The sequence below is a fragment of the Bombus pascuorum genome, chromosome 1 (genome assembly GCF_905332965.1).
Source record: "Bombus pascuorum chromosome 1, iyBomPasc1.1, whole genome shotgun sequence".
Taxonomy (NCBI): domain Eukaryota; kingdom Metazoa; phylum Arthropoda; class Insecta; order Hymenoptera; family Apidae; genus Bombus; species Bombus pascuorum.
In genome coordinates, this window is record NC_083488.1 from 4,225,029 (window position 1) to 4,252,487 (window position 27,459).

A 27,459-nucleotide genomic window follows, 5' to 3' on the forward strand; every position below is an offset into this window, starting at 1 on the left:
CTTAGGGTACAATAGTAATGCATTTTTGAACGCTTAAAATGGGTTAATAGTCAAGCGTCAGGGGAGGGAGACGCTTCCATCGGTGATGAACAGTTAGAGAGAGTTGTGACGCAGAAGGCTGCGGTAGAAGTTGTACGTGCTTGCTGCAAAATGGCAACCTCCGATTCCAAGGCGCCTCTGCGAACCGTAAAAAGAGTACAATTCGGTATTCTTTCACCGGATGAAATAGTAAGTACATTAGTAGTAAACAAATGGATTTTGTGGAATATATTTTTTCTAGGGTACGCGGAATTATATTCATCTTGAGTCGACATTATGTGATACGTTATTACACGAAACATTCAGTGTTACTTCCAAACAGTCGTGTGTGTAAATTTTTATTATGTCTTATTATATTTGTGGAAAAACTCTACTTAAAATTATAAAATATATACAATAAAAATGATTTATTACGAAATTATTAAAGTCCATGTAAATTTTATTTACAGCATGTGATTTATTAGCTTTTTTTTTAATTAAAAGATTGTAATTGCTTTTTTCATAAAGGAGAAATTAAAAAATTCCTTTTCTTAATGTCAGTAACAAAAGTGATCAAATCCAGAATAAATTACATATTTTTTAAAAGTAACATAATTTTAATAATGAATAGAAATTGTGGGTCTATGTTGATAAATACATAGTTTTATGTTTTGTTTACTTCTGTTGGTCCACTACTCCTTTTGCAATTATCTATGTGCATCTATTTATATGTATTTATACACATGTCTATATGTATTTGTTTTGCATAATATGTTAAACATAATATGAAAAAACAAATGTAAAATATTATATCACTTCTGTCAAACACATTCCATATGCATCTCTATTATTCTCCTAAAGTGATTATTCAATAATACCTGTTAAATTGTGAATCTATCAATGGTATATAACTGTATATAATATTTTTTACACAGCGTCGGATGTCGGTCACAGATGGCGGCATTCGATTTCCAGAAACAATGGAAGGTGGTCGCCCAAAGCTTGGTGGACTTATGGATCCTAGACAAGGTGTCATTGATAGAAATTCTAGATGTCAGACATGTGCTGGTAATATGACAGAATGTCCAGGACACTTTGGACATATAGATTTAGCAAAACCAGTTTTTCATGTTGGCTTTATAACAAAGACAATAAAAATTTTGAGATGTGTATGTTTTTATTGTTCAAAACTTCTTGTCAGTCCAGTAAGTACAGATTATTAGTAATCATATTCTTTTTCCACATATTTATTATTATTTACTTAACTTTGCATTATTTTTTGATTACAGCATAATCCAAAAATCAAAGAAATTGTTATGAAAACTAAAGGTCAGCCACGAAAAAGGCTTACTTTTGTTTATGATTTATGTAAAAGTAAAAATATTTGTGAGGGTGGTGATGAAATGGATATTAACAAAGAAAATCAAGAACAACAATCTGCAGAGAGAAAACCTGGGCATGGTGGATGTGGTAGATATCAACCAAATCTCCGGAGATCTGGATTAGATGTTACTGCAGAATGGACACACGTAAATGAAGATTCACAGGAAAAAAAGATGGCACTAACTGCAGAAAGAGCTTGGGAAATTTTAAAGCACATTACAGATGAAGAATCATTTATTCTTGGCATGGATCCGAAATTTGCACGACCAGATTGGATGGTAGTAACTGTTTTACCTGTTCCACCTTTATCGGTCAGACCAGCAGTTATTATGTATGGTTCTGCCAAAAATCAAGATGACTTAACACATAAGCTTGCCGATATTATAAAAGCAAATAATGAATTAATCAGAAATGAGCAAGCGGGAGCAGCAGCGCACGTGATTTCGGAGAATATAAAAATGTTACAATTTCACGTAGCAACATTAGTTGATAACGATATGCCTGGCATGCCACGAGCTATGCAGAAATCAGGCAAACCTTTAAAAGCTATAAAAGCGAGATTAAAAGGAAAGGAAGGGAGAATAAGAGGAAATTTGATGGGTAAACGTGTTGACTTCTCTGCTCGGACTGTTATTACTCCTGATCCAAATTTACGAATTGATCAGGTCGGTGTACCTCGGAGTATTGCTCAGAATTTAACATTCCCCGAAATTGTCACACCTTTTAATATCGATAAAATGCAAGAACTCGTTAGACGTGGAAATTCACAATATCCAGGTGCTAAGTACATCGTCAGAGATAACGGGGAAAGAATCGATTTAAGGTTCCACCCAAAACCATCCGATTTACATTTACAATGCGGGTACAGAGTGGAACGTCACATTCGGGATGGTGACCTAGTAATTTTCAATCGGCAACCAACACTACACAAGATGAGTATGATGGGTCATAGGGTAAAAGTGTTGCCATGGAGTACATTCCGTATGAATCTTAGTTGCACGTCTCCTTATAATGCCGATTTTGACGGCGACGAGATGAATTTACATGTTCCTCAGTCAATGGAGACTCGAGCAGAAGTAGAAAACATTCATGTAACACCGCGTCAAATTATTACTCCCCAAGCTAATAAACCAGTCATGGGTATTGTACAGGACACGCTTACTGCTGTAAGAAAAATGACTAAAAGAGACGTTTTCATCGAAAAGGAACAGATGATGAATATCCTTATGTTCTTACCCAGTTGGAATGGCAAAATGCCTCAGCCATGCATATTAAAACCAAAGCCTCTATGGACTGGTAAACAAATCTTTTCCTTGATCATACCAGGCAACGTGAATATGATAAGGACTCACAGTACACACCCAGATGAAGAAGACGATGGCCCATACAAATGGATTTCACCTGGTGATACCAAAGTCATGGTAGAACACGGAGAACTTGTTATGGGTATACTCTGTAAGAAGACCTTGGGTACATCTGCTGGATCTTTGCTTCACATTTGTATGTTGGAATTAGGACACGAGGTTTGCGGACGATTTTATGGAAATATTCAAACTGTAATTAATAATTGGTTACTACTGGAAGGTCACTCGATCGGTATTGGAGACACCATTGCCGATCCACAGACTTATTTAGAAATTCAAAAAGCCATTAGAAAAGCTAAAGAGGACGTGATAGAAGTGATTCAAAAAGCTCACAACATGGAATTGGAACCTACTCCTGGTAATACCTTGAGGCAAACTTTCGAAAATCAAGTAAACAGAATTTTAAACGACGCTCGTGATAAGACTGGTGGTTCTGCTAAGAAATCTTTGACTGAATACAACAACCTAAAGGCTATGGTAGTGTCAGGATCAAAAGGATCTAATATTAATATCTCTCAGGTTATTGCTTGTGTCGGTCAGCAAAACGTAGAAGGAAAACGTATTCCGTTTGGTTTTCGCAAAAGAACATTGCCACATTTTATTAAAGACGATTATGGTCCAGAATCCAGAGGATTCGTTGAAAACTCGTACCTTGCCGGTTTGACGCCATCGGAGTTTTATTTCCACGCTATGGGAGGTCGTGAGGGTCTTATCGATACTGCTGTAAAAACTGCAGAAACTGGTTACATTCAGCGTCGTTTGATAAAAGCTATGGAGTCTGTAATGGTACATTATGACGGTACAGTAAGAAACTCTGTGGGTCAACTTATCCAATTGCGTTATGGTGAGGATGGTCTATGCGGTGAAACCGTCGAATTTCAGAATTTGCCTACTATTAAATTGAGTAACAAAGCATTTGAAAAGAAGTTCAAGTTCGATCCAACCAATGAACGGTATCTTCGTCGTATCTTTAACGAAGATATAGTTAGAGAAATGATGGGATCTGGTGAAGTCATATCCGAACTAGAAAGAGAATGGGAACAATTGAACAAGGATCGTGCTATACTTAGGGAAATTTTCCCTAGCGGAGAATCAAAAGTTGTACTGCCTTGTAATTTACAAAGAATGATTTGGAATGTACAAAAGATTTTTCATATAAATAAGCGTGCACCTACTGATCTTAGTCCTATGAGGGTCATACAGGGTAAATTTGATAACTTTGTATGGTAGTAATTATATGATAACATTAACATTAAAATGTGTTTATTTATAGGTGTAAAGGATCTTTTGGATAAATGTATCATTGTGGCTGGTGATGATAGACTCAGCAAACAGGCTAATGAAAATGCTACATTGCTATTCCAGTGCTTAGTGAGATCTACATTGTGTACAAAATGTGTTTCTGAAGAATTTCGATTATCCAGTGAAGCCTTTGAATGGCTTATTGGAGAAATTGAAACCAGATTCCAACAAGCACAGGTTTGTAGAAAATAAATGATGTAATGATATTTAAATTCTCATTAAAAAATTCCAATTCTAGATCAATTTTGTACTTTTACTTTTTTTAGGTATCACCTGGAGAAATGGTAGGCGCTTTAGCTGCACAGTCACTTGGTGAACCTGCAACCCAGATGACACTGAACACTTTCCATTTTGCTGGTGTATCGTCGAAAAATGTAACCCTTGGTGTACCTAGATTGAAGGAAATTATAAACATCAGTAAGAAACCAAAGGCTCCGTCGTTGACCGTATTTTTGACGGGAGCTGCAGCAAGAGATGCCGAGAAAGCAAAGAATGTACTTTGTCGATTGGAACACACCACACTGAGGAAAGTTACAGCAAATACTGCGATCTATTACGATCCAGATCCACAAAATACCGTAATAGCGGAAGATCAAGAATTCGTCAACGTTTACTATGAAATGCCTGATTTTGATCCGAATAAAATATCACCATGGTTACTTCGAATTGAGTTGGATCGCAAGAGGATGACTGATAAGAAGTTAACTATGGAACAAATTGCAGAAAAAATTAATGCCGGCTTCGGTGACGATTTGAACTGTATTTTTAACGATGATAACGCTGAGAAATTAGTTCTACGAATTAGGATAATGAACAGCGACGATAACAAGTTCCAAGATAGTGAGGAAGAGACGGTAGATAAAATGGAGGATGATATGTTCCTTCGATGTATTGAAGCGAATATGCTTAGCGACATGACATTACAGGTACGTCCATTAATTTTATAATTATATTATAATCCTCAAATAATATTTAAATTATTACTTTCATATGCAGGGTATTGAAGCAATAGGGAAAGTGTACATGCATTTGCCTCAAACTGATGCTAAGAAACGTATAGTTATTACAGAAACTGGTGAATTCAAAGCAATAGCAGAATGGTTATTGGAAACGGACGGTACGAGTTTGATGAAAGTGTTGAGTGAAAGAGATGTCGATCCAGTTAGAACATTTAGTAACGATATTTGCGAGATATTTGAAGTACTGGGCATAGAGGCTGTGAGGAAATCGGTAGAGAAAGAAATGAATGCTGTTTTGCAATTTTACGGCCTTTATGTAAATTATCGTCATCTTGCTTTACTTTGTGATGTAATGACTGCTAAAGGACACTTGATGGCTATAACTCGTCACGGAATTAACAGACAAGACACAGGTGCTCTTATGAGGTAAGTTACTGTAAGAGATGAAGTAAATTTATTAACTTATTAACTATTATAGTATTGGATATGATTTCCAAACTTCATATTTTACTTTAGATGTTCCTTCGAAGAAACAGTAGACGTTCTATTAGATGCAGCATCTCACGCGGAAGTAGATCCAATGAGAGGAGTATCTGAAAACATCATCATGGGACAACTTCCACGTATAGGAACAGGTATTGCTATTTTTTTTAATGACTTCAATAAACAAGTCAGAAATTATCAAGTTAATATATGTTACGTCGCGCGAGATGGTCCGTGCGACGTCCCTTTCGGTCTGGCCGCCAAGGCCTACCCTTCGTCACACTGATCCGCAATAAACCCAAGGAACCACCACAAACCACAACTGTTAGCTATTAAGCTCTATTCATCTAAGTATTTTCGGTTTATGGATGATCCTTTAAACAATTTATTGCACGCCCTTACTAATACGGAGAAAGCGGATGTTTGCCCAGCGAAATAATTGGTTTTTCCCAGGAACAAAGACACCCATGAGCCACATCTGCAGGAGACTTTCTCCTCGTATCTTATTTATTAACATTGGCTATAAGCAATGGGCATCGCGGATCGTTACCCCCATTTTTCTATCAAAAAGTGTGAACAACGAATCCGCGTTCTTAGTTCAAAAAGGGTACGAGACGGGTCTGTTACTGTTCTATCACTACTCGGGCAGTCAAGTCTACTGTTCTATCAATCCTCAGGCAGTCGAGACCACTGATCTTCAAATCGTCTCTTCATATCTTTCCGTACTTTCCGACACGACGAAGTCAAATAATTCCTGTCTACGCACCAAGTGTTGTAGGCTGGTGTAAATATATACATATTATATAACTGTAGACTATAGTTATATTCTTTTTTTTTTCTAGTTTATTTATTGGTTTTTACAATTTTTCCAGAAGGACATTTGGTAAAATATTATATCATACGGATGGCTATCCCCAGCGGGGTGCCATCTTCGTGTTTGCTAGGTTAAATTTTTTTTGAGATCTGTTGAGTGTTTCCTTTTTAGTCTTCTTACAATGTTTGATGTGTTGTTCGTTTCCGCTGCCAGCCGGTTCAGGTGTGTTGCTATTCTTTCTCTGTACCTTCTTGCAAGTCTGCTAATCTTCTCCTTGACCGTTGGTATTCCCAGGTCTTTCCGAATGTCCTCGTTTCTAACGTACCATGGGGCGTTTACTATTGTTCTAAGAATTTTAGCTTGTATTGTCTCAATTTTGGTTATATGGCTCATTGCTGCTGTCTCCCATAGTGGAATTCCAGATTGGTTTTATGATTGTTTTGTTGTTGTGTTCTGTTAAAGTTATTCGATGTATGTGGAATCAAAGAAACACGTGGGTAAATTGTAAGGTATTGTAAGTATATATATATTGTGAATATTAAAGTACAAAGTGTGGAATACAATGTAAGCTGGTCCAGATTCGCACGCTAGCAATTTTACCCTGAGACTAAAAGAACCCTGAAGCCAACGTCGCACGTGTACCGCTTATGGTCTGTCATCAATGCATTCTTTTGTCTATGCGCTATTGATGACCTCAGCGCTTGAAAAAACCGAAGACCAGATGTAGAGTTTTCTTAGAAGTGACGATCACTTCGACATATTCAAAAACAAACACCCCTATTATCCCATAAGAAATAAGGGGATCGCCCTGCTCGTGGTGTCGATTCTTATAATCGTAACGAGAATTTACAACCCGTTGACGCGCTTCAACGCAATCGCGTCTCCCTGCGACTGGACGAACTAACAATATGTCTATTTAATTTTATTTTTTCAGGATGTTTCGATTTGTTACTGGATGCTGAGAAATGTAAAGCTGGTATTGAAATACCAATGGCAGTGGGTGCTGGTGTAATGGGAACTGCTGGAATGTTCTTCGGTAGTGTTGCTACCCCAAGCATGAGTCCTCAAATGACACCTTGGATGGGCGCCACACCTGGTTATGGCGCTTCAAGTATGTCACCTGGTAAGATTATTTTCTGTTGTTTTATATCATTTTAATAATAAAATTTATTATTACTCATGTACCCTAAATAACCCGTTTCTTTCATCACAGCATTGGGTAGTGGCATGACACCAGGAGGAGCATGCTTCTCCCCATCTGGAGCATCAGATGCGTCAGGACTATCTCCTGCATACTCTGCGTATTCACCACAACCTGGAAGTCCAGGAAGCCCAGGCCCTAGCATGAGTCCATACCCAATGTCACCAGCAGGTGGCGCTTCACCAAGTTATTCACCTACCTCTCCCGCCTACTTGCCAACATCGCCAAGTATAACACCGTCGAGTCCCAACTATTCGCCTACAAGCCCTACTTATTCACCCACTAGTCCAAATTACTCGCCAACGAGTCCAAGCTATTCACCAACGAGTCCGAGCTATTCACCAACGTCACCAAGTTATTCACCAACAAGTCCAAATTATTCGCCATCACCAGGTTATTCACCGACGAGTCCAAGTTACTCACCAACTAGTCCAAGTTATTCACCAACAAGTCCGAGTTACTCGCCAACAAGTTCAAGCTATTCACCGACGAGTCCAAGTTACTCTCCAACAAGTCCAAGCTATTCACCAACGTCGCCAAGCTACTCACCGAGTCCATCGTACTCGCCAACGTCACCAAGTTATTCATCAACCAGCCCAAGTTACTCACCAACCAGTCCAAGCTATTCACCGAGTTCACCAAATTATACGCCTGCCTCGCCATCTTATTCTCCAACGAGTCCAAGTTATTCGCCAAGTTCTCCACAATATTCATCAGCTAGTCCAAGCTACTCTCCGAGTAGTCCAAAATATTCTCCGACAAGTCCGTCGTATTCGCCTACGTCGCCGTCGTTTGCTGGAACCTCTCCACAGTACACACCAGCAAGTCCGACGTATTCTCCAACGAGTCCAACTTATTCCCCAACGAGCCCATCATACTCACCCAGTTCACCGCAACACACGGCGTCAGGAAGCACGAGATATTCGCCTAGCAGTCCAAATTATTCCCCTACTAGTCCAACATATTCGCCCACGAGTCCTCAATATTCACCGTCGAGTACTAAATACTCGCCTACCAGCCCAACGTATACACCAACCAGTCCAAGTTACTCACCAACAAGTCCAACATATTCGCCACCAGTGCCAGGGTATTCGCCAACGAGTCCCACGTATTCCCCGGCGTCACCAGCCTATGAAACAGACGATTAAGAAGTATGATTATACTTATCTATATGATATTTTGTTATTACACGTTTAATGTGGACTAGGTTAAATATAAGTTATAATTATCGATTTTTAATTCTCGATTTTTTGACTTCATATTGTCTAAATTTAACAATTTTCTTAATTAAAGCGTGAATATCGCAGGCCGAAGGATATTTTTGTTTGTTTTTAAAAGAGAAGGAACTTCGAATCGTTCGTTTCGTTTGAATGAGTATGAAGTAATAAAGTATTTAATATGAAGTGAGTATGAAGTAAAAGGAGCGAGAAGATATCGAGCAAACACAAGTCATATACTCGATAAGATGAATCAATGAGTTTGTTCGTACACGTACTTTTGATGGAAGATATGTATATAGTGAGGTCATAGAATTATTCAAATTTGAAAGTATACGGATTTCGAACGTTGAAGCAAAAATGTTGGAAAATCTAAGTGAAGTTGAGGCTCGCAAGAAGCTTAAGTAAGATGTCAATTAGACCTAGCATGTTCTTTGTTGCTGCAAATCTTTAACTTTTACTAATATAATAACTATTGTAGAACAGAAAGTGACATAAGATTAATATTATGTAATTTTAATGACAGGCTATAAGTAAAAATTGTAATGTCAATTCGTAAATAACATTTGTGATCTGAAATTCAAAATGTTTATATTTTAGGGATGATGAGAATGCTTACATCTGTCCGGGACATTCGTGATTCAAGCTGTGATTACTTAATGCTTTAATTTATGATTTTACTATATCTTTTCCATCAAAAGTATGTAAAATTTATCGACATTGTTCGAGAGATATTTTTTCTATTATATAGCATATATACGTGTCGAACGTGTTACATACCTATAATTGAATTTCATACCTAAGATACGTAGATCCCGACAGTTCATATTATACTTTGGCATCGCATGGCTATACATAACTTCGAAGGAAGAAACGTTAACGCGTTGTGGGTCTTCCTTCGTTTCTATAGTCGTGTGTAGGTAACCCATTTGTGCTCAATAGACTATCATGTTACGTCCTAGTACGGTACTCGTCACCGCGAAACGGAAAACCAGTTCGCAGTATATATGCTCGATGTCGGACAGTGTGAGTCATTCCTCATCATGAATCGCGAGAGACAGCCGCTACTTTTCAAAGATGCTAATTCGGATTTGTCGCTTCTGTTTGCCACATTATGTGTTATCGACATTTTTGGCGTTTTTCCGATTATCGCATTACCGCGCTCGATTGTGCAATGCGGTAAGTTTCTCTGTCTCTAAAATCTTTATGCTTTTCCCTGTTCCTCTTATTTTTTTTTTTTTTTTTCTTTTCCGCATTTCACAATCTAACTAGGAGAACATTGTAAATGTCCAGTAAAGAGAATGTGATCTTTTCTTTCTCTTTTTCAAGTGGCATTGTTGTTTCTGTGAATAATTTCTTTTCTTTTTCTTCAGTTAAATTATCTTTTTAGCACTAAGTAATTTTTCTGTTTTATTATATATAACATAAGTATATATTATCCAAATCAGCTATAACTATTCTGTAAAATATATATACATATATATATTGATATACAAATATAATTGGATTGTATGTATGATATAAATTGCACATTTGTTTTGTAGAACATTTTATTTAAAATGGAGCGATTTATATGATTGATTTATTATATTCATCATTCAATGACGATCGTTATAAGAGAAATTTTTTAACGCGAGATGTCATGTGAGAAAGTTGATCATTTTAAATAAAAATAAAGTTGGTTAAATTGTTAATCCTTTTTTTGTTATTTCATCTATCATGATCTGCCAGCAATTCTTATTACATCTGATATAATCGTGATCACATGTTTGCATAATTCTTACATGAGAACATAAAGATGTGTTTCGATAAAATTATGAAGTACTATTGATAAAAAAACAAGACGAGCACGTTAAGTCTTTTTAGGATTGTATGGGATTCCTTTGGTCTTCGTCGTATTGGTTTTGCAAATCTATACGGCTGTTCTGCTTGGTAAAACATGGATTATTGTAAGCACTCTAGATCCGCAAATTTTAAAAAAAAATCGGTAAGATTTAATTTTTTTATTTTAATTTTATGTTCATTGACGATAGTGATCTTTACTTGAATTAATTTTACAGAAATCCTCTTGCGGCCGTAACCGAATTGACCTTGGGTCCTCGTGCGAGAACCTTGGTTACTATAATCCTGGATTTTACAGTTTTTGGTTGTAGTATACCTAATTTATTGGTTGGTAAGTTGATCAAAATTCTAAGTAAAAAGTTGATCTATGTTTAACATCTGTAAATTTCAGCTTCGCAGAATTTGCAAATTTTCGGACTAAAAATTTCGGGACAACGATTTGATCTATCTTTCTGCTATTGGCTTCTAATTGTAGGCGTTCTTTTATGTCCAATTATGTGGCTTGGAAGTCCCCGTGATATGAAGTAATTCTCACTACAATTTTATGTAAATTATACTTCATAAAACTGAAATACAGTTTGTTTAAATATTATAAATATTTACAGAATATTGGCTACATTTTCTTGCACAATGGTTGTATTGACGGCGCTATTAATATGGTGGAGTATAGTTACCGATGACCGAGAGCTTGATATTATCCCAGTAACCACATCTCCTAGCTGGGAGAAGTTTATTTCTGGGCAAGTTTATTTATTAGCTACTTCATTTCGCATATTTAACGTTTATTATTAAATAATTTTTCAGTTATGGAATGTTAGCCTTTCAATTTGATGTACATCCAACATTGATGACTGTACAAGTGGATATGCATCGTCCTCAAGACATCAATAAGGCAGTTATAATTTCCTTCTTAGGTAAATCATTAATATAATTGAACTATTATTCTATATATTATGATGACTACACTGATTATTCGTTATAGTCAGCAGTTCATTATTTATTGTTACTACAATTTTAACCGTTTGGAAATATGGAGGCAGTACAACAGCCAATATTCTGCAAGTAATTCCAGGAAATTTCACAGTGAGTGCTGCTGTTCTTTTTGCAGCTCTTCAGCTATGTCTTTCTAGTGCTCTTGGTCATTCAGCTCTGTTCCAAGATGTAGAAGAACAATGTAATATTAAAAGAAGTAAGAAATTCTAATATACAATAATAACAATTTCTCAAGGTGTCAAGAATTAGTTTTACAAGATATGTACTTTTATCACAGATTTTGGATGGAAAAGATGTGCCATAAGATCAGCTATTGTCTTTCTTGGAGTAGTTGTAGGAGAATCTGTGCCTAGATTTGATATTGTGATGGCACTGATTGGGGGATCCTTGACTGGTCCATTAGTCTTTGTATTACCACCTTTGGTATATTCAAAAGCAATTGCCTTGAAAGCAAAGTCCATGCGACTTTTAACTCCTGAAGTGTACTCTGCAACTGAGAGACGTCAAAGCAGCGAAGACATGTCAACTGACTCAAGAATTCATTCAAGGTCGACTTATTATGGTGTTCTGAGTGTACCTAACACTGAATATCATCGATATTCATACGTTTATTATGATGGGTTGGAAGATGACTCCGATGAAATTATGGATTATGACAATGATGCTATACCTTCTGGAGAAATCAACGAGGAATTTTTAATGACAAAAGTAATTCATGATGGCACACCAGTATTCGTAAACGCCAGTCAACCTTACAGCGTTTACAGAATAATCGCAGCTCCTAAAGAATTGGTTTCTAAATTAGCGATTTGTTACAATCATAGAAAATGGTGCAATTGGTTTGGTTATTTAATCATAATTTTTGGTATTGTCGTTACCATATCTTCGACGTACATGAATGTAAAGAATACTATACGTTATGTACAATTCACGCCACCATGTATCGTGAACGTTACAAAAGTAGTACAAAATCCTACATAAAATAACATACTAACCAATGATAAAAAGCTGCACACAAATTTTCTGAATCTTTTAATTGACGTTTTAAAGGTAAGTTTGTGAATAAGATAATTTTCTATCATCTTAAATATTTTGTAAACATTTTGTCAATTAATATTGTATAAACAAATTTCTGTAACAAGTATAAAAGTAGGATATATTATATTACAACAACATATCTATTTATATTGATTATATAAAGCATCTTCCAACATGTTTAACGTAAAAAGATGCATAGTCAAATTTTATTGGTTTACTGCATTACAAATTTTTCAGGTTTCATATTTTCTCATCAATTTAAGTCTACGATTAATTTGAATTTTTTCAGCGGGCTTCCTATTTCAACATTTGGCCACAGAGTGGCAGTAGTATGCTGCTGATAAGGGTTCACACTCTATAATAAGCACGTGTAATTTTAAATCTAAGGAATTTATATTTATATATTATATATTCGATAGGACACATTTTCTTTGACATGATAAAATTGTTAATGTCTATTAATAAATTTATATACTATATTTCAATCTCTATTTCGTAGAATAAAAAACACAAATGTAGAATTATTATTTAACATACACGTGCTTCCGAGCAGTAAATGTCGTAAGAATCAGCTGATTTTGCAACTATTCTTAACTGTGAAGGTTACCTTGAAAAGTCATTCCTCTCCATAGACTTTATATTTCTCTGATTATCTATGCGCTGGTATTTCCTACGGACAATCTTGTCAACCTCATATCTACAAGAATAAATTTCTGTATTAAGGCATTATTTTTAGAATAAATTATTTAATATGTTCATTATTATCATAGCTCAACTTTAACAACATATCAATATCATATAATTGACCATTCAGTAATACTACACAATGTATCTTTTAGTTTTAAGTAGATCTTTTTATTATTACAATAATGTATTTCATCTTTGCACATGTTCCCTACACACGTGTATTATTTCTTAATAAAGTTTCATGTAGATGTTTCATTACGTCATATCGTCCAACATTTTTAATGACGATTGTGGAGGGGATACGATACGAATTAACCTGTGACGTTTACGAGCTAGGTCTTACGATACTATCCGCGCCATACGAATGATTCGCTCTTGTTGGATCTACATTTTATAATAACTCCGATCTTTTGTTGAATTATTCGACTCAACTGTACGATCAATTAACAAATCATTTAAAAAATGATACCAAACTGTATAAGAAATATAGGTGCTCAAACGTCGAAGAGAAATGTGAGTATACGACCGAACGATAAATGACCTCTAAACTAGATACTTGCCAACACGTTCCATGCCAGGGTCTTGTTATAATTTCTAATCGTACAATCATTGCTCGGGAGTCTTGCAATTGAAGATTCGTTCTTTTCTTTTTTTATATCTCCTCCTGGTGTCTTGCCAGTTCGGCAGCTGGAACGAGGTAATTATTCGTATAGATTTATTCATGTGTTTATTATCACCGATAAATCATAATTTTTTTTCCTCACACCGCCTGGTATTCAGTTTTTTTGCTTTCCTTCTATGTATTTCTTTTTTTCAATTTTTTTCAAATATGCGATCAATCAGAACGTAAGTAAGTTTAGAATTGTAACGAAATCGTGCGTTTTTTTAATTTTATGTGATTTTTTACTGTGATTTTGTGAACGCGTCTTTTTAAGTTCACAAGTGTAACAAGAAAACTAACTTTATGTTATATCTCTTTTTGTGCTATTATTCTATTTCTTTTGTACATTCTTGTAAATTACAATGACTTGTGATATTAGATATACATATGCTATTTTACAAAATAAAGTACAAGGAATATGTTTTTTACTATGTATTTGTAGGTGATATCGTACTTCTTCAGCAAAAAAAATAATTATGCAACAGAAGCTTCATTTGAAACAAAACCTTTTCGATTACACAAATTGGATAGTGGACCATCCAATCACGTCTCTGTTACCAGAGATGAAGCAATAGAGCTCTATAAAAAATTACATACAATCCGCCGTATGGAAACAGCTGCTGGAAATCTCTATAAGGAAAAAATAGTCAGAGGTTTCTGTCATCTATATTCTGGTCAAGTAAGAATCATGTTTTAGTCTTTGGAATTCATTCAGTGAAAATTTTCTTTAATAAAATCTCTATAATCTTCTGGTAGGAAGCTTGTGCAGTTGGTATAAAAGCAGCACTCCGACCACAAGATGCTGTGATCACAGCTTATAGAGCTCATGGATGGACCTACTTGATGGGAATAGAGCCATTTGGCGTTTTAGCTGAATTAACTGGTAGAAAAGGAGGAAATGCAAAAGGTAAAGGTGGTTCTATGCATATGTATTCCAAAAACTTTTATGGTGGAAATGGTATCGTCGGTGCCCAGGTGAGCATCAGTTATTAAAATTATTAAATTAATTACAAATATGCCATTTTCATAAGACAAATTTGTAGGTACCATTGGGAGTAGGAATTGCCTTTGCTAATAAGTACATGAATAATGGAGGAGTGTGCATTACGTTGTATGGAGATGGTGCAGCTAACCAAGGACAAGTATTCGAAGTATACAACATGGCTAAATTGTGGGATGTTCCTTGTATTTTTGTCTGTGAAAACAATGGGTATGGTATGGGAACTAGTGTCGATCGTGCTTCTGCGAGTACTGATTACTACACAAGGGGAGATTACATTCCTGGAATTTGGGTTTGTTTTCAAATAAAAATAATTGTTTGTGATGTAATTATTTTGCAAGTTATATCGATTAAATATTTTATTAGGTGGATGGTATGGATGTATTAGCAGTCAGGGAAGCTACCAAATTTGCCATTGACTATTGTACATCTGGGAAAGGTCCCCTTGTTTTAGAAACTGTAACTTATAGATATAGCGGACACAGTATGTCCGATCCTGGAACAAGTTATCGTACGAGGGAAGAAATCCAAGAAGTGAGGCAGACTAGAGATCCTATAACTGGCTTTAAGGAACGAGTATTGAATGCTAATCTTGCTACTCCAGAGGAAATAAAGGTATATTTGGTATCAATGAATTTATATATTGAAAATGTAGAATTATTCAAAATTGATTTTCTTTATTTAGGCGATAGAAAACGATATCAAAAAGGTCGTTGACAACGCTGTAAAAGCTGCGAAGGCGGACAGTGAAATTCCATTGAACGAACTTACTACCGATATTTATGCCAATTGTTTAGAGAAAGAAATTCGTAACACTACTCCATTTAAACCTCTACCACATGCAAGGCTAGGTGCAGCTGTGAATGCCTAAATTAACTTTTATAGAACCTTAAACGAATTCTATATTAAATCTTACTTATTATAGCAGTGTTTATTACTAGAATGATTAATTAGGTTCTAGCTAGTTACATACGGTTCTTGGAGAATAATTCTATCTCCTGGAGTTAGGCAAGGAAAATAGTAAATCATTGGAACAATTGGTTTTTGTTTATCATTGTTTATCAGTTGTATATACACAAATTGTATATTTATTTTATTTATAGAAATATAATAACACCGTGAGAGAAAGATTCCACCAGTACATGGTAAAATTCACTACTCTATAGTAGCCAGTGATTTCACATGTACTTACAAAAAGGGGACGATATTATATTATTCTCTTATCCATAACAGGAAATGACATAAAATAACTGTAGATAAACTTACGTGCCACTCGTGTTCATTATCCTAATTTAATAAAATAAATGAAATTTACAATTATTTGTAAAGTAATTCACTTGAAATGTGATTTCGGATAATAGACTATATACTATAATAAGAGATATGAATAGTAAACTGGTATGTAATTAAAAATGAAATATTACGTTCGAAATTAAATAAAGAAATATTTATAATTGGGAGTCAATTTTATTTAGAATACATCAATTTAATTTTAGAACACATTACGATTACAGGATAGATTCACGGCATTAGTATGTATTTACGAACACATTGTCGGGATCCATTTTTCTATCCTTGTTCCACTAAATTCGGTCTACTTAGTATCATTCATTTGGTGAACTTCGTATAAACACTCTTCTCGTAAGGTTACGTTTATGAACACGATTATTTGGCCAGTAGTTTATTGACAACAGTTGTGGTAAGACGAACGAACAATGGCCGCTGCAGGAAGTACGAGTGCCGGTACAATTTTGCAGAAACTCGGTTTAAAGCCGATCACGAAATGTAGTCTTGTCAAATTTTACGCTCCTGCTTTCGGCGTTGCTTCGTACACCGCATTATCTATCAACGTGATGAATCCGAGTCTTGTCATCAGGTAAGATAGATAACGAATCTATTCTGCATTCAAACGTTAACCTCTATTCTATTCGGATCGAATTGTAGGGTTTCATAATTCTTGGAATGTTACGTAATCTTTAGAGATAAAATACTGACCGATGCATTTTTTCAAATTACTCAAATCTTTTAACTGTAACATTTATTCTTTTCTGTCGAATAAGGGTCATCATTAAATATATATGTCATGATCTATATTTACAATGCTATTCGATCAACAAATTAATTGATGTATTATTTCTTGTATTCGATCATGAGTGGTTTATGTTATTTCATATTTTTTATTTTTTTATGGATATAGCTAAAGAATGAAAATTAAATAATTACTTACTTTACCTATTAAATATTGTAACAAATAGTCCATTATGAATATTTTATATATTTTTGTGCATTATAGGCTTTTTATCATTTTTGCAGCTCTAAATTTTACATAAACGTATAAATATTTATCGCTTAATTACGAGCGTAATTATTTATTGCTTTATTTTGAATTACTCATTATTTTACTTTTTTGCATATTTTTAGGGTCTTTCCAAAAAAAGATATTACAAACTTCTTATTGGGAAGTGCTCTTCTTGGCACTGGCTCTTACATATACAGTCGTGATCACATGAAAAGTGCTTCTACAAGTGTAAAAGTTTTGTATAGGTGAGATATTTTCATTGTATTATATTTCAATTTGTGTTAAATATACACAAGATATTAATAAATTCATTTATAATCCTTACAGTACTGCTGGTGCTGTATTACTGAGCTTTGGATCAGTGTTAGTATGGGCTGTACTTCGATCCATTGTACCACCTAATCCAACTCTATGTACAATAATTGGTATTAGTTCTGGGCTTGCATTCATCAAAGTTGGTTCCAGTTATCTAAACTTTGTTGATAGTCAGATACCAAAGAAGTAGATTGAAATAAGTTTTGTGATTGACATATGATCAATGTATATCAAATACATCCAAACAAAAAATTTGCAATAATATAACATAAAATAGCAGATTATATTGAATTGATAACACAGAAAGAAATTTACGCACTAAGCAAGGAATTCTTGAATGTTTATAAATTTTTATACTTTCTATGATCTTTGCTCTATAAATGTCAGCAAATAAGAAGTCAAATTATGTTGAAAATAATCATGAATTACTTTTATTCTGTATTTGTTAATTATTTGCAAGTTCTAATAATTACACAGAGGACATATAAAATAAAAATTTAAATATCATTGTTAAAAATATACCTTACATTTTTTGTATGTATGAAATTATAATTTATGTGTTAAAAAAAAAGAATAGGAAAAAATGGAAGAAAAATTTTGTTAACACGAACACATTTTCCAAAACATATACCATCTTTATTTAAGTAATTGATTAGCAGTAGTGGTAGAAATGTGCACATTTTTTCAGCAGTTTTAATAAATGTTGTATTAGAAAAAAATTCAGAAGATTTTATATTGTAATAAGTTATGTAGTTTTTGGAATAAGCGTAAGTATAACAAATAAAAAACATGTTATTGAAAATAAGTTTCAAACCAGAACAAAGTGTGTATGATTTGCAAAAATATACATGTGTGCACTATAACAGAAAATTGTATTATTTATACAATAAATTCTGTTATAAATTTGAATTGGCACAATTTGTCAACATATTTATTTATAAGAGAAAGGAAAATCTTTTAGTTTGTTATCAAAGCTTTCTTTATTTTATTAGTAAATTTTGCAATATACAAAATATATTTGTATGACAATGTGTGTACATCTTATTTGTCGAAGGATAACTGTATGTACAAATCATGTTCATATACTAGCATTCATGCTATATTATGTGAGTAATGATAATAAATAAAAATTAACGTAAAGTATTAAAAATATACATGAAATTCGAGTGGTTCATATCTTATCATATAGTCGCAAATTTAATTATGCTATAAGAAATTATATATTATTATTTATTTTATATTGAATGTAAAATATTATGGACATGACAAAGCCGTGAAAAACCCTGACAGGTACAATTAGTTACTTAAATGATGTGATACTTTACTTTGTGTGTATTTTTTCAATTTATTGCTTTGTGTACATATCATGAAAAATATAATTTATGTTTAAAAATTGATTCTTTGATTTGAGAAAATGATATTTATGTATGTTATTGAAATATGTTTACAAATCCTAGCAGTGTACCTGTCACATTACACTGATATGCATACAAATGAAAAAATGAACAAGAAACGTGATATCGAAAATATTTATAGAATACAGTTTCTTATGTTTTGATGTTGAAATCTTTCTCGTATTAATGATGACATACTATCATTCCTAATGACATGTAATGTCAATAATTGCGTAGAAAAAAGACAAATATTAATACATACAAAAGTTGTAAATATTTAAAATCATAAAAACACGATTAAAGTTATCACTTTCGGAAGAATCGATATTTGACGGTACCAAAATATATCTCATTTCATTGCGATGTTACGCAATACGAATATTATATGAGCAAGTTTTTAAATATTGGTACAAACAGTTAAGAAATAGTCTCCTTTTGCTAATCTAATTATGATGTAAAAGATATCGGATATTCCATACAGTTTATATTACATGGAAAAAAAAAAAAAAAAAAATAAAAAAGAAAGAAAAATGAATAAGTAACGCGATTGCACAGCTATACATACTCGTGAATCGTATCACATTTGGCCATTGAATGACAATGGTAATAGTTTCTTGTTGTTTTAGATACATTTCTATCGTACTTCGCAAATATCACCGTTTACTATTTGTACTTGCACAATTGGTGACATCTGCATAATGGGTGTAAACTGTAGACCAGGAGTATTGTTTTCCTCTTCCAGATTGAAACCAAAGAAACATAATACTGTCCTTTCATCGAAACCCTTTTTACTCTTCTAACTTATATGCGTCGTTCCGAAATAATCGATGAATTCGGTTGACATATCCTCGAAATTAAGTATCAATCAGAAGATATTTGTCCCATGAAAGAACTACTAGTAACTCACAATCAGTCAAAGGATGTCTGTCACGCAAATGAGTTTTAACTTCGATTCGAGTGTAACGTCGTTTCGTTACTATTACTTCTGAAGGAAACATCGGTTGGTGTTTTCATTGTAGAGGATAGGACGTTGCTGACAGTTTCCGCAATGCTCTCCGTTACTCTATAGATTTTGTCGGTAAGTATTCGTTCATTCATTTCATTTGAATAGATGTGCTCGTGGGAATCCAGCTTATGATCGTGATCATTCTCCTGATGATTAACCTCGTGGCTGTGTACGTCTACGTGTCCACCGTGCGAATGCGAATGGGAATGAGAGTGAGAATGCGCAGCTGTAAAATAAACGAAACAATTTTTTTTAAATAACTACTACCAGAAGCTTATCCTTTCAGGGACTTTATTTACTTTTAATAGATAGATTTTAGAAATGCAATAATTGCAAGTTGCGATTATTTGTAGTTAAAAATAGGTCGAAAAGCGTTTTCATATGTGAGCGATCGGTTGATCTTAAAGTAATACTTATATGTTTATACTTAATACGTAGGTAAGATCTAATCTGTGATTTGATATTAATCTTTATAAAGATTAGTTATAAAGATAACACCTCCTTATGTACAATGTATCGGACATCTATAAATATTTGAACTGCTCGATGTACAGATATGTAATAATTTAACTATTCTAGTTCTGTGAAGAAAGCTTCCCCTTCTAATTGTATACCATAAATGGCAATTATAGATCCCATAGATAAATAGTCGAGAAAGCGGTCGAAAGTCGGTCGGATTGTATATCGTCTTGGGTCATTGCCATGGGTGGAGAAAGCTTATACGTAGCCGGTTTTTTTTTCAATTATTATTTTTCGTATGTAATCTTATTTAATTTTTTGAAACCATGGTTAATCGTAACAATTCTACTTTCACTAATAAGACACATAGGAATAATAAAGTATTCATAATTTTTAAGTTTAAACAAAATAAAAATTTTGCGTATGATTTTGTGACATTTATTCTATCTAAAATCATTCCATTAGAACAAATAATAATGATTAAGAGGACAGAAACGATAATATGGGTTATAACAACAAGTGAAAAGGTTAGACTTAATGAGATTAACGATTGTTAATTTAAACAAGCTCAATAGATCGTTTTATGCTTACTGAATCTCTTTTTAAATTGACGAGTGTAATCTGTATCGTTTCACTAGACTTGTAAGCAATCACCATGGTATATCATAAGATCAAATTACATAACTAGTGATACTTCCGCAAAAAATAATTGTTATTATGAATTCCTTGTAGGTCTTCAGTCTAGACCTCTTAGGTAGCTCATATACTGTTATTAAGATGGGCAGCAAATGCGTCCCATACATGTACCGTTGGAGGTCTATATCTAGTAAACATTTGTGGTTAATAGGTAAAAATTTTTATTACGCACTGTGAAATATAATCCTAATATTCACTCAGCAGGTGATCAAATAAAAAGCCTTGACTTTTTTCAAATATATGAATTTACCTAAATATCCGTATTCTAGTAATAATTTATTCTTACTTCTTCGATAATCTTTGATATTATCTCTGTAAAGCGATAAATAAGAATCATTATAAAACAATAGTAATATAATTCTGCATATCGGTCTATCTTCCAGTTCGATCTTTCTAGATACTTGCAAGATATGTCGTACGCGCACGTGTACAGATGTGTGTGTTTATTATTCGAGCTTGTAATGATATCACGTACTTTTTGTGAATTAATAGGTTAATAGGTACATCCGAGTTTTGTCTATGACTGCGTGTCGCGAGAAATCATCGCGACGAACAACGTTGCCGTGAAGCAGGAGTTCATTGCGTTTGCCCACCACCGTTATCAAAGTTATTAACCTAATTGCAACTGAAAGAGCGTGTTGGAATGTCTTCGGGCAATGAAAAAATAAAAGGAATAGCGAGTGGGTAAACTAAACTATGTAAATCAAACCAAACTAAACTAAATTAAATTGGACTGTCTGTGATTCGCGTAATCGGTCCTCTTGGTATAACCTTTCTAAAGGTGACATACATTCAACTTTATGCGTAAATTTTGGTACGAATGATATTTAGTGACGAAAGAATGATTGATAACCTCAATTCACATTCACAACGTAAAGTGGTTTACGAAAGTATTTAAATACTAGTAGGCATCTTTTACGGATATATTATGTGTAGATATTATTCGAAACATTTTGAAGTTTCATTAGCAATGGAGAAACCTGACTATCGTAATTATGTTTGTGAAAATGTTTTACATAACACATATACATAATATAGACATGAAAGTATTTTATGATAAGAGTTCAAATACTTTCATGAGCCACCGTGTATATATCTCCGCTCATAAACATTTATCAGGCAGTAAATAAAATCTTTCGAATGTAATATAAGAATTGATGATTAATCTTGTTCTTTTTGATATAAAATCAAAGTTAGATGGAAAAATAAAATTATCGACATCCGGTATCCGATATTCGATTATACGATTTCTTACGGTTTTCGTGACCGTGACTTTTTGAACGTTGCCGCTTGACTTTTTGCTCAATCGATAGGTGGATGTGGTATCCATGTGTTACGAGAACACGTGGGTGGTGATTGCATCAAGGACGTACCGGCAGTAGGTTTGCACCGACGTTGATAGGTTCAAAAAAAGAAGATGAAAGGTTGCCAAAACGCCGTTTGATGAAGGTTGGTATTATAAGCAATTAATTTGATAATAGGCTCGAACTTTTTTCTATATATATAGAACAGGACTTGTAAATCCATTATCTAAGTTAGTATTATTATTATACTAACATTTAATAAATGTTAAAAGGTTAGTCCACTTAATTAAAATTAACAACATGCTTTTAAGACAATGTTCCACTAGAAATTCTTTCTTAACAAGAAAAGTAATTAGGATATCTTCTTTTCACATTCCTAAAAATATTGCACTTTCTAATCCATTGAAGACCAACACTTTTGGAAAATAGATAAAACTAACAACAAAGAGATGGAGATAATAGAGAAAGTTAGATTCTTGACACAATCAATTACAGCTTCGTCACAGATTAGAAATTAGAAAAAGGAAGTAAAAAGTGATTTTCATGAATGAAAATCAGTGCGCGACATGCTTTGGCCTCGGATTATTATCCGGAAAACACTCACTCGCGATTTGTAGACCCAACATCAGCATGAATCCAATAATTATGGCAGTCAACTGTAAGAGGCCACTTTTCTCGTTAGCCCTCTCGCGTGCTAACACCTCGAAGAAAACCACGTATAGTAGAGTTCCGGCCGCCATTCCTTGCAGTATTGTCGGAGTAGGCCCTAAATTTTCGCTGTCATTCTTAAAATGACCAAGAGCCAATCCAACGGCAATGCCAATTGGTGTTACCATTGAGAATATCGTTAGGTATCCAAGAGTAGTTCTACTTGAGGCACCAGCAACGTAAAGTTCCATACCGACGCAGAATGAAATTACCAACTTATGCGTAGCTATAGCAGCAGCCAGATATACGACGGAACCAATAGAGGGTTCTAGACCTACTGCTAGACCCTCGAAAATTGCATGAAAGGATAAAGCTAGTACTGTTAATAATCCTTGTACCGATGTATTTTTTGTCATAACGGAATGGTTATGTTCGTGATGTTTCATTCTTGGATAATCTGTATTAGAAGGATATCTCGTGCCATCCTGAGGACTGCGCTGCGTGGAAGACAATCCCGTAGGGGTAGATAGGACAAATATGGCAGGTAACATCTTATCTTGTTTGCCATCGCGAAAATCATCCAAGCCGTGTTGTCTAGATCGTTTGTTTAATTCGTTCTCGCCGTCTTCTAATTCGTCGTTACCATCCTTCCAGGTGGACCTAGCCGTGATGGAGACCGTGGTGGTCGAACCACTGTTCGTAGTTGTTGACGCACCTGTTTGATTGTTGCATCTACGTACGGACACCGTTCTATAGAGTAGCGCCTCTGATGACTCGGGTTTTCCCGTCAGCGCTGCGTGCACCGCCTCTTCAACGAAGTAGACGAGAAAGAATCCGGCGCAGAATAGCAGCTCCGACAGATTTAGCGTGCCTAGAGTAGGCAGTTGACCGTTCGTTTGATGTCTTTCTACGCTCACGCGGACCTCCGGGGCTAGATGCAAGAATGTGGTGAACAGGAGAACGCCTCCGCCAAAGCAAAGCAGCAACGATGTTTGCAGGCCCTGGAGATTACACGTTACGCTCTCTAATTTACCGGTCGTTTCATGTTTTTTAACGACTTTGTTATTCTTTCTTTTTTTAATCATTGAGAAGACGCTTGGTCAATTAGAATTGTCGTTGCTAGGTTCTGTATATTGTTCAATATTACTATTAACTTGCGAGGATAAATTTTTTACGAAGTTAGGAATTTTTTCAATCAAATCACTATCGTAATAAATGACTGTTAGGTAGGAATTACTTAATCCTCGACTGATAAGGTAATGAGATATGGTAATAGCAAAATAACTGAAAGCTACGTGTTATGACTCCATAATGTACATTATAATACAATATGAAGAGGATACCGCAAACTATCATGTGTTTATTTACTCTATGCGATATTTAAGGGTCTCAAATATTTTGACAAAATATAAAGACAAAGTATATTAATTTTTAACTACATAGATAATCTTATCAGTTAAGGATCAAATAATACAACATTTTCACAACTTTAATAGATTCGGAACGTACTTGTGAATTCGTTGCAGATGCAGAAATTACACTGGAGGAAGAGGCGTTTGAGATTGATGTGGAGGTACAGGTACTGGAATTACTGAAAATTCCGCGATCTCGTTTTTGACGATGATTCATTCTATAACGTCCGACAATCAGCGGTAACATTCCCAGAAGTAAAGAGCCAAAGCCAAGACCAATCATTGCTCCTATTTTTGCTATCAGTAAAACAGTAGCTGTTGTTGGTTCCTCCATCTCTATTTCTTTCTATTGTTTTATTGCAAAAGGTAAGTTTGAATGTAAGGAAGTTCCAATTTCTTTTGTCTTCCAAAGTCTTCCAAAGACTACAACGAACAAGCTTCGTATTTCTATATTTTCTATATATATATTTTTTAAATACTAATTCATCACGTTCTTCTTTCCTACATCATCTTCAATTAACATTTCGTTTTTCGTTCTTCTCTTCAAGTTTTATCTACTAAGCGGTTCACACTTCTCTCTTCTTTGTTCAGACACTCAATCCACCAACGATGCGATCACTTTTTCACTTAACACACGCACGAGCCACTGGTGAACCACGTTTAAATGGCAAGACCATCGAGTTACCTTCACTAAAGTATTAACACAATATGAAAGTTAAAGGGTCTTCCATACCTCACTATACCGTTCTATTATTTTAGATTCTATATATTCTTAACAAGGACAAACATGAGTTTTTTATCTACAATTCTACCTATCAACCTGTACAACTCTGCTACTCACTTATATACTTCAATACTATTCCAAAATAATGGTTAGTATGATCTATATTAACAAAACAATTTATATGTTTTTTTGCTAAGAGAAACTCTATCTTTTCGAGTATTAACTCGATGAAAAAGTTCTGTGGAAAGTAAGGTATCCTAAATCCAAACTGCTACCTGAAACTACGCTCGTTACTTCGTGTCGCAATACTTTACTTTTCCTTCGGAAAGCGTGAACGAGTCAGCGTCTGGTTGCGAAATGACCATCTAGTTGCCGATACTCCCCCCCCGGATGCATTCTATAGTCGTGCACTTCAGCCGGTAATATCGCGAGGAGATCACTGTTTCTGGGAATCGCGAAGAGGATTCAAGGGAACAGTATAAACGAGCGCCAGAAGGAATGATACCCGTTCCACGCGGTACGACGGTGAATCGGATACTCCGGGGCTCGTTGGCCACTCGACTCACGATCCCCTCGCGTCTTACGTAGCGCACCGTTTCCTGCTCTCTTCCCCTTCCATTAGACACATCGCTTCCCTACCAAGCTAGTGTTCGTTTCTCTCCTTTCCCTGTGTGTACACGGTGCTATTACCACTCTGGATGGTTGCGTGCCACAGCTAGCATGTATGTAAATGTTCCTCGCAGATGCATGAACCCGACGCGACTGTTTAGTGACCTGATAGCAAGCGCGACTCGTCGGGCAGAATGAATGATTGGCAAGCATCGCGTGCTTGAAGTGCATGTAGGTAGCGGCTGAGCGATTGTTGTTTTCATTGATCGATGGATCGATCGGTTGCGAGGCTGGGTATGCTTAATAATTTTGGAGAGCAGAATGAGTAGTTGGATAAATGTGTTAATACTTCGATGATGTTGGAAATTCATGTCAAGATCTTTTTTATAGTATAGAAATGTTACTATAAGTGGAATAAGATTTAAGAATTCTGTTGCAATTTTTTTTCTGGAATTTTGCACGAACTTCGAAAGTAGGGAATTATGTTGTAAATTACAAATTTCTAAGCCTGGAATTGAATAGTTGTGAAGTAAAAGTAATTATTGTACACTCTTCTATTAAATTATTCAGCTTGAGATCTTTGAGAGCAGTTTTGTACTACAAACTTAAATCAGTTCTAGTTTGATCAGGTTTACCACACAAAAGTCTATGCCGACCACGAATTAAGTATGTTTGTGCGCAAATGGGTGAAGCAGTTTCATGGTGAAAGGCGTTTCCATAATGGCAATACAGAATTGAATCATTGATGCAGAAACAGCTCTTGTTCTGCTACGTGACGTAGGTTCAAAACATTATTATCATATGTGTAGGTCGTTTTTCACATAATATTCATTATATTTTGGTAATGTTTGATGAAATGAAAATTTTATCAAATAAAGTTTAAATCGAGTAACCAGTCATACAACGCATTATTTTGTTATATAGTTAATGTTTTTATGATCTCTAAATTAATTAAATAATAATTCGATTAGAAGTAGAAGCTCGATCGTACTTAGCATTGGATTAAGTACAATTTAAACATAAACCAAAAAATTTGTTCCTATATCGATAATAATAATTGGTGTTACAACCAGTTCCATTATTAATTCAATTGATGATTTAAACACGATTTGAAAAGTTAGTCTTTCTTCTCATTTTCTTTCTTTCAATAACATCTCGTACATTGACCTCGACGCGTCAGCTTTTTGCTCTATTAAGTTCAAATTGTGTGCTCTACCAGTCGATAACCGACTACTGACCACACTGGTAATCGATAAGAGTCAAATAAGAGTGTGATAATTTTCACGCATTCGCTTCTGTTATCCTATTATCTATCATGGTCGTCCACGCCTCGTTGTGGTAGAATCGGTTAATTTATTTTAATGTATTATAAGTCTACTGTAATCGTAAGTTAACGCTGTTTATAGAGACGGCTTCGATCGTTGAACGAAGCCGTAATTGAAAGATTAGTCATTTTTAAGTACAGTGAACTTATCTCTTATTTAAAGCTTAAACGCTTCTTACTTGTAACAGATGTTTACGCGACAACTTTAGTGGAAGAACAATTATTTTACTTTATATCTAACCTTCGACTATTTACTTTTATTTACACATAAGAGTATATTTAAGATACTCCCAAGTTTTACTTCAAA

The 27,459-nt window shown here is 34.7% G+C and overlaps 5 protein-coding genes and 2 long non-coding RNA genes across 17 annotated transcripts in view; 5 read left to right on the forward strand and 2 right to left on the reverse strand.

Moving 5' to 3' along the window:
* Positions 1-74: 74 nt before the first annotated feature.
* LOC132912522 (DNA-directed RNA polymerase II subunit RPB1) lies at positions 75-10,435 on the forward strand. Its single transcript, XM_060970011.1, has 9 exons — positions 75-228; positions 954-1,223; positions 1,308-3,969; positions 4,039-4,244; positions 4,334-4,993; positions 5,064-5,452; positions 5,543-5,661; positions 7,258-7,446; positions 7,537-10,435. The coding sequence occupies exons 1-9, from the start codon at positions 151-153 to the stop codon at positions 8,670-8,672; spliced, it is 5,709 nt and encodes a 1,902-aa protein (XP_060825994.1). The 5' UTR covers positions 75-150; the 3' UTR covers positions 8,673-10,435.
* Positions 8,631-27,459, reverse strand: part of LOC132913220 (zinc transporter ZIP3-like) — a 28,112-nt gene continuing 9,283 nt past the window's right edge. For 5 of the 8 annotated variants that reach the window (XM_060971417.1, XM_060971385.1, XM_060971410.1 and 2 more), the window contains exon 8: positions 18,532-20,202. In XM_060971417.1, coding sequence (XP_060827400.1) covers positions 19,913-20,202 — 290 coding nt within the window. In that variant the 3' untranslated portion in view covers positions 18,532-19,912. Of the gene's footprint in view, positions 8,654-18,531; positions 20,203-23,039; positions 24,085-24,592; positions 25,186-25,494; positions 27,397-27,459 lie in introns of those variants that run through there. The other 3 variants (XM_060971376.1, XM_060971436.1, XM_060971427.1) reach the window with 3 other exon arrangements.
* Positions 9,749-13,564, forward strand: LOC132913699 (uncharacterized). Its single transcript, XM_060972208.1, has 9 exons — positions 9,749-9,920; positions 10,608-10,728; positions 10,802-10,914; positions 10,975-11,107; positions 11,189-11,323; positions 11,388-11,497; positions 11,566-11,772; positions 11,854-12,626; positions 12,904-13,564. The coding sequence occupies exons 1-8, from the start codon at positions 9,749-9,751 to the stop codon at positions 12,555-12,557; spliced, it is 1,695 nt and encodes a 564-aa protein (XP_060828191.1). The 3' UTR covers positions 12,558-12,626; positions 12,904-13,564.
* On the reverse strand, positions 9,810-13,311 carry LOC132913726 (uncharacterized). Of its 3 annotated transcripts, XR_009659430.1 has the most exons (4): positions 13,222-13,285; positions 12,247-12,357; positions 11,843-12,069; positions 9,810-11,732 (listed from the first exon to the last, which is right to left on the reverse strand). It is a non-coding gene; the product is annotated as an uncharacterized LOC132913726 (long non-coding RNA). The 3 variants fall into 3 exon arrangements; XR_009659429.1 differs by lacking the exon at positions 12,247-12,357 and having other exon boundaries at positions 13,222-13,311; XR_009659428.1 differs by lacking the exon at positions 12,247-12,357 and having other exon boundaries at positions 13,152-13,285.
* Positions 13,661-16,282, forward strand: LOC132913352 (probable pyruvate dehydrogenase E1 component subunit alpha, mitochondrial). 2 transcript variants are annotated; one of them, XM_060971635.1, is made up of 7 exons: positions 13,662-13,814; positions 13,981-13,998; positions 14,405-14,641; positions 14,719-14,937; positions 15,006-15,254; positions 15,329-15,577; positions 15,648-16,282. In XM_060971635.1, exons 1-7 carry the CDS (start codon positions 13,764-13,766, stop codon positions 15,831-15,833), a joined length of 1,209 nt encoding a protein of 402 aa, XP_060827618.1. In that variant the 5' UTR covers positions 13,662-13,763; the 3' UTR covers positions 15,834-16,282. The 2 variants fall into 2 exon arrangements, with proteins under 2 accessions (XP_060827626.1, XP_060827618.1); XM_060971643.1 differs by lacking the exon at positions 13,981-13,998 and having other exon boundaries at positions 13,661-13,814.
* LOC132913663 (uncharacterized) lies at positions 16,541-18,085 on the forward strand. Its single transcript, XM_060972162.1, has 3 exons — positions 16,541-16,838; positions 17,384-17,506; positions 17,589-18,085. The coding sequence occupies exons 1-3, from the start codon at positions 16,678-16,680 to the stop codon at positions 17,764-17,766; spliced, it is 462 nt and encodes a 153-aa protein (XP_060828145.1). The 5' UTR covers positions 16,541-16,677; the 3' UTR covers positions 17,767-18,085.
* Positions 21,478-22,698, forward strand: LOC132913773 (uncharacterized). Its single transcript, XR_009659442.1, has 2 exons — positions 21,478-21,811; positions 22,445-22,698. It is a non-coding gene; the product is annotated as an uncharacterized LOC132913773 (long non-coding RNA).

What these genes read in the sequence shown, in the direction of transcription:
- LOC132912522 (XM_060970011.1), top strand. Translation starts at nt 151, where the DNA reads ATGGCAACCTCCGATTCCAAGGCGCCTCTGCGAACCGTAAAAAGAGTA. An exon ending in CAAAACTTCTTGTCAGTCCA is followed by an intron (nt 1,224 to 1,307) that starts GTAAGTACAGAT and finishes TTTTGATTACAG; the next exon opens with CATAATCCAAAAATCAAAGA. An exon ending in TTAGCGACATGACATTACAG is followed by an intron (nt 4,994 to 5,063) that starts GTACGTCCATTA and finishes TTTCATATGCAG; the next exon opens with GGTATTGAAGCAATAGGGAA.
- LOC132913699 (XM_060972208.1), top strand. Translation starts at nt 9,749, where the DNA reads ATGCTCGATGTCGGACAGTGTGAGTCATTCCTCATCATGAATCGCGAG. An exon ending in TGGGAGAAGTTTATTTCTGG is followed by an intron (nt 11,324 to 11,387) that starts GCAAGTTTATTT and finishes ATAATTTTTCAG; the next exon opens with TTATGGAATGTTAGCCTTTC. An exon ending in ACAATGTAATATTAAAAGAA is followed by an intron (nt 11,773 to 11,853) that starts GTAAGAAATTCT and finishes CTTTTATCACAG; the next exon opens with ATTTTGGATGGAAAAGATGT.
- LOC132913352 (XM_060971635.1), top strand. Translation starts at nt 13,764, where the DNA reads ATGATACCAAACTGTATAAGAAATATAGGTGCTCAAACGTCGAAGAGA. An exon ending in ATGGTATCGTCGGTGCCCAG is followed by an intron (nt 14,938 to 15,005) that starts GTGAGCATCAGT and finishes ACAAATTTGTAG; the next exon opens with GTACCATTGGGAGTAGGAAT. An exon ending in ATTACATTCCTGGAATTTGG is followed by an intron (nt 15,255 to 15,328) that starts GTTTGTTTTCAA and finishes ATATTTTATTAG; the next exon opens with GTGGATGGTATGGATGTATT.
- LOC132913663 (XM_060972162.1), top strand. Translation starts at nt 16,678, where the DNA reads ATGGCCGCTGCAGGAAGTACGAGTGCCGGTACAATTTTGCAGAAACTC. An exon ending in AATCCGAGTCTTGTCATCAG is followed by an intron (nt 16,839 to 17,383) that starts GTAAGATAGATA and finishes GCATATTTTTAG; the next exon opens with GGTCTTTCCAAAAAAAGATA. An exon ending in AGTGTAAAAGTTTTGTATAG is followed by an intron (nt 17,507 to 17,588) that starts GTGAGATATTTT and finishes TAATCCTTACAG; the next exon opens with TACTGCTGGTGCTGTATTAC.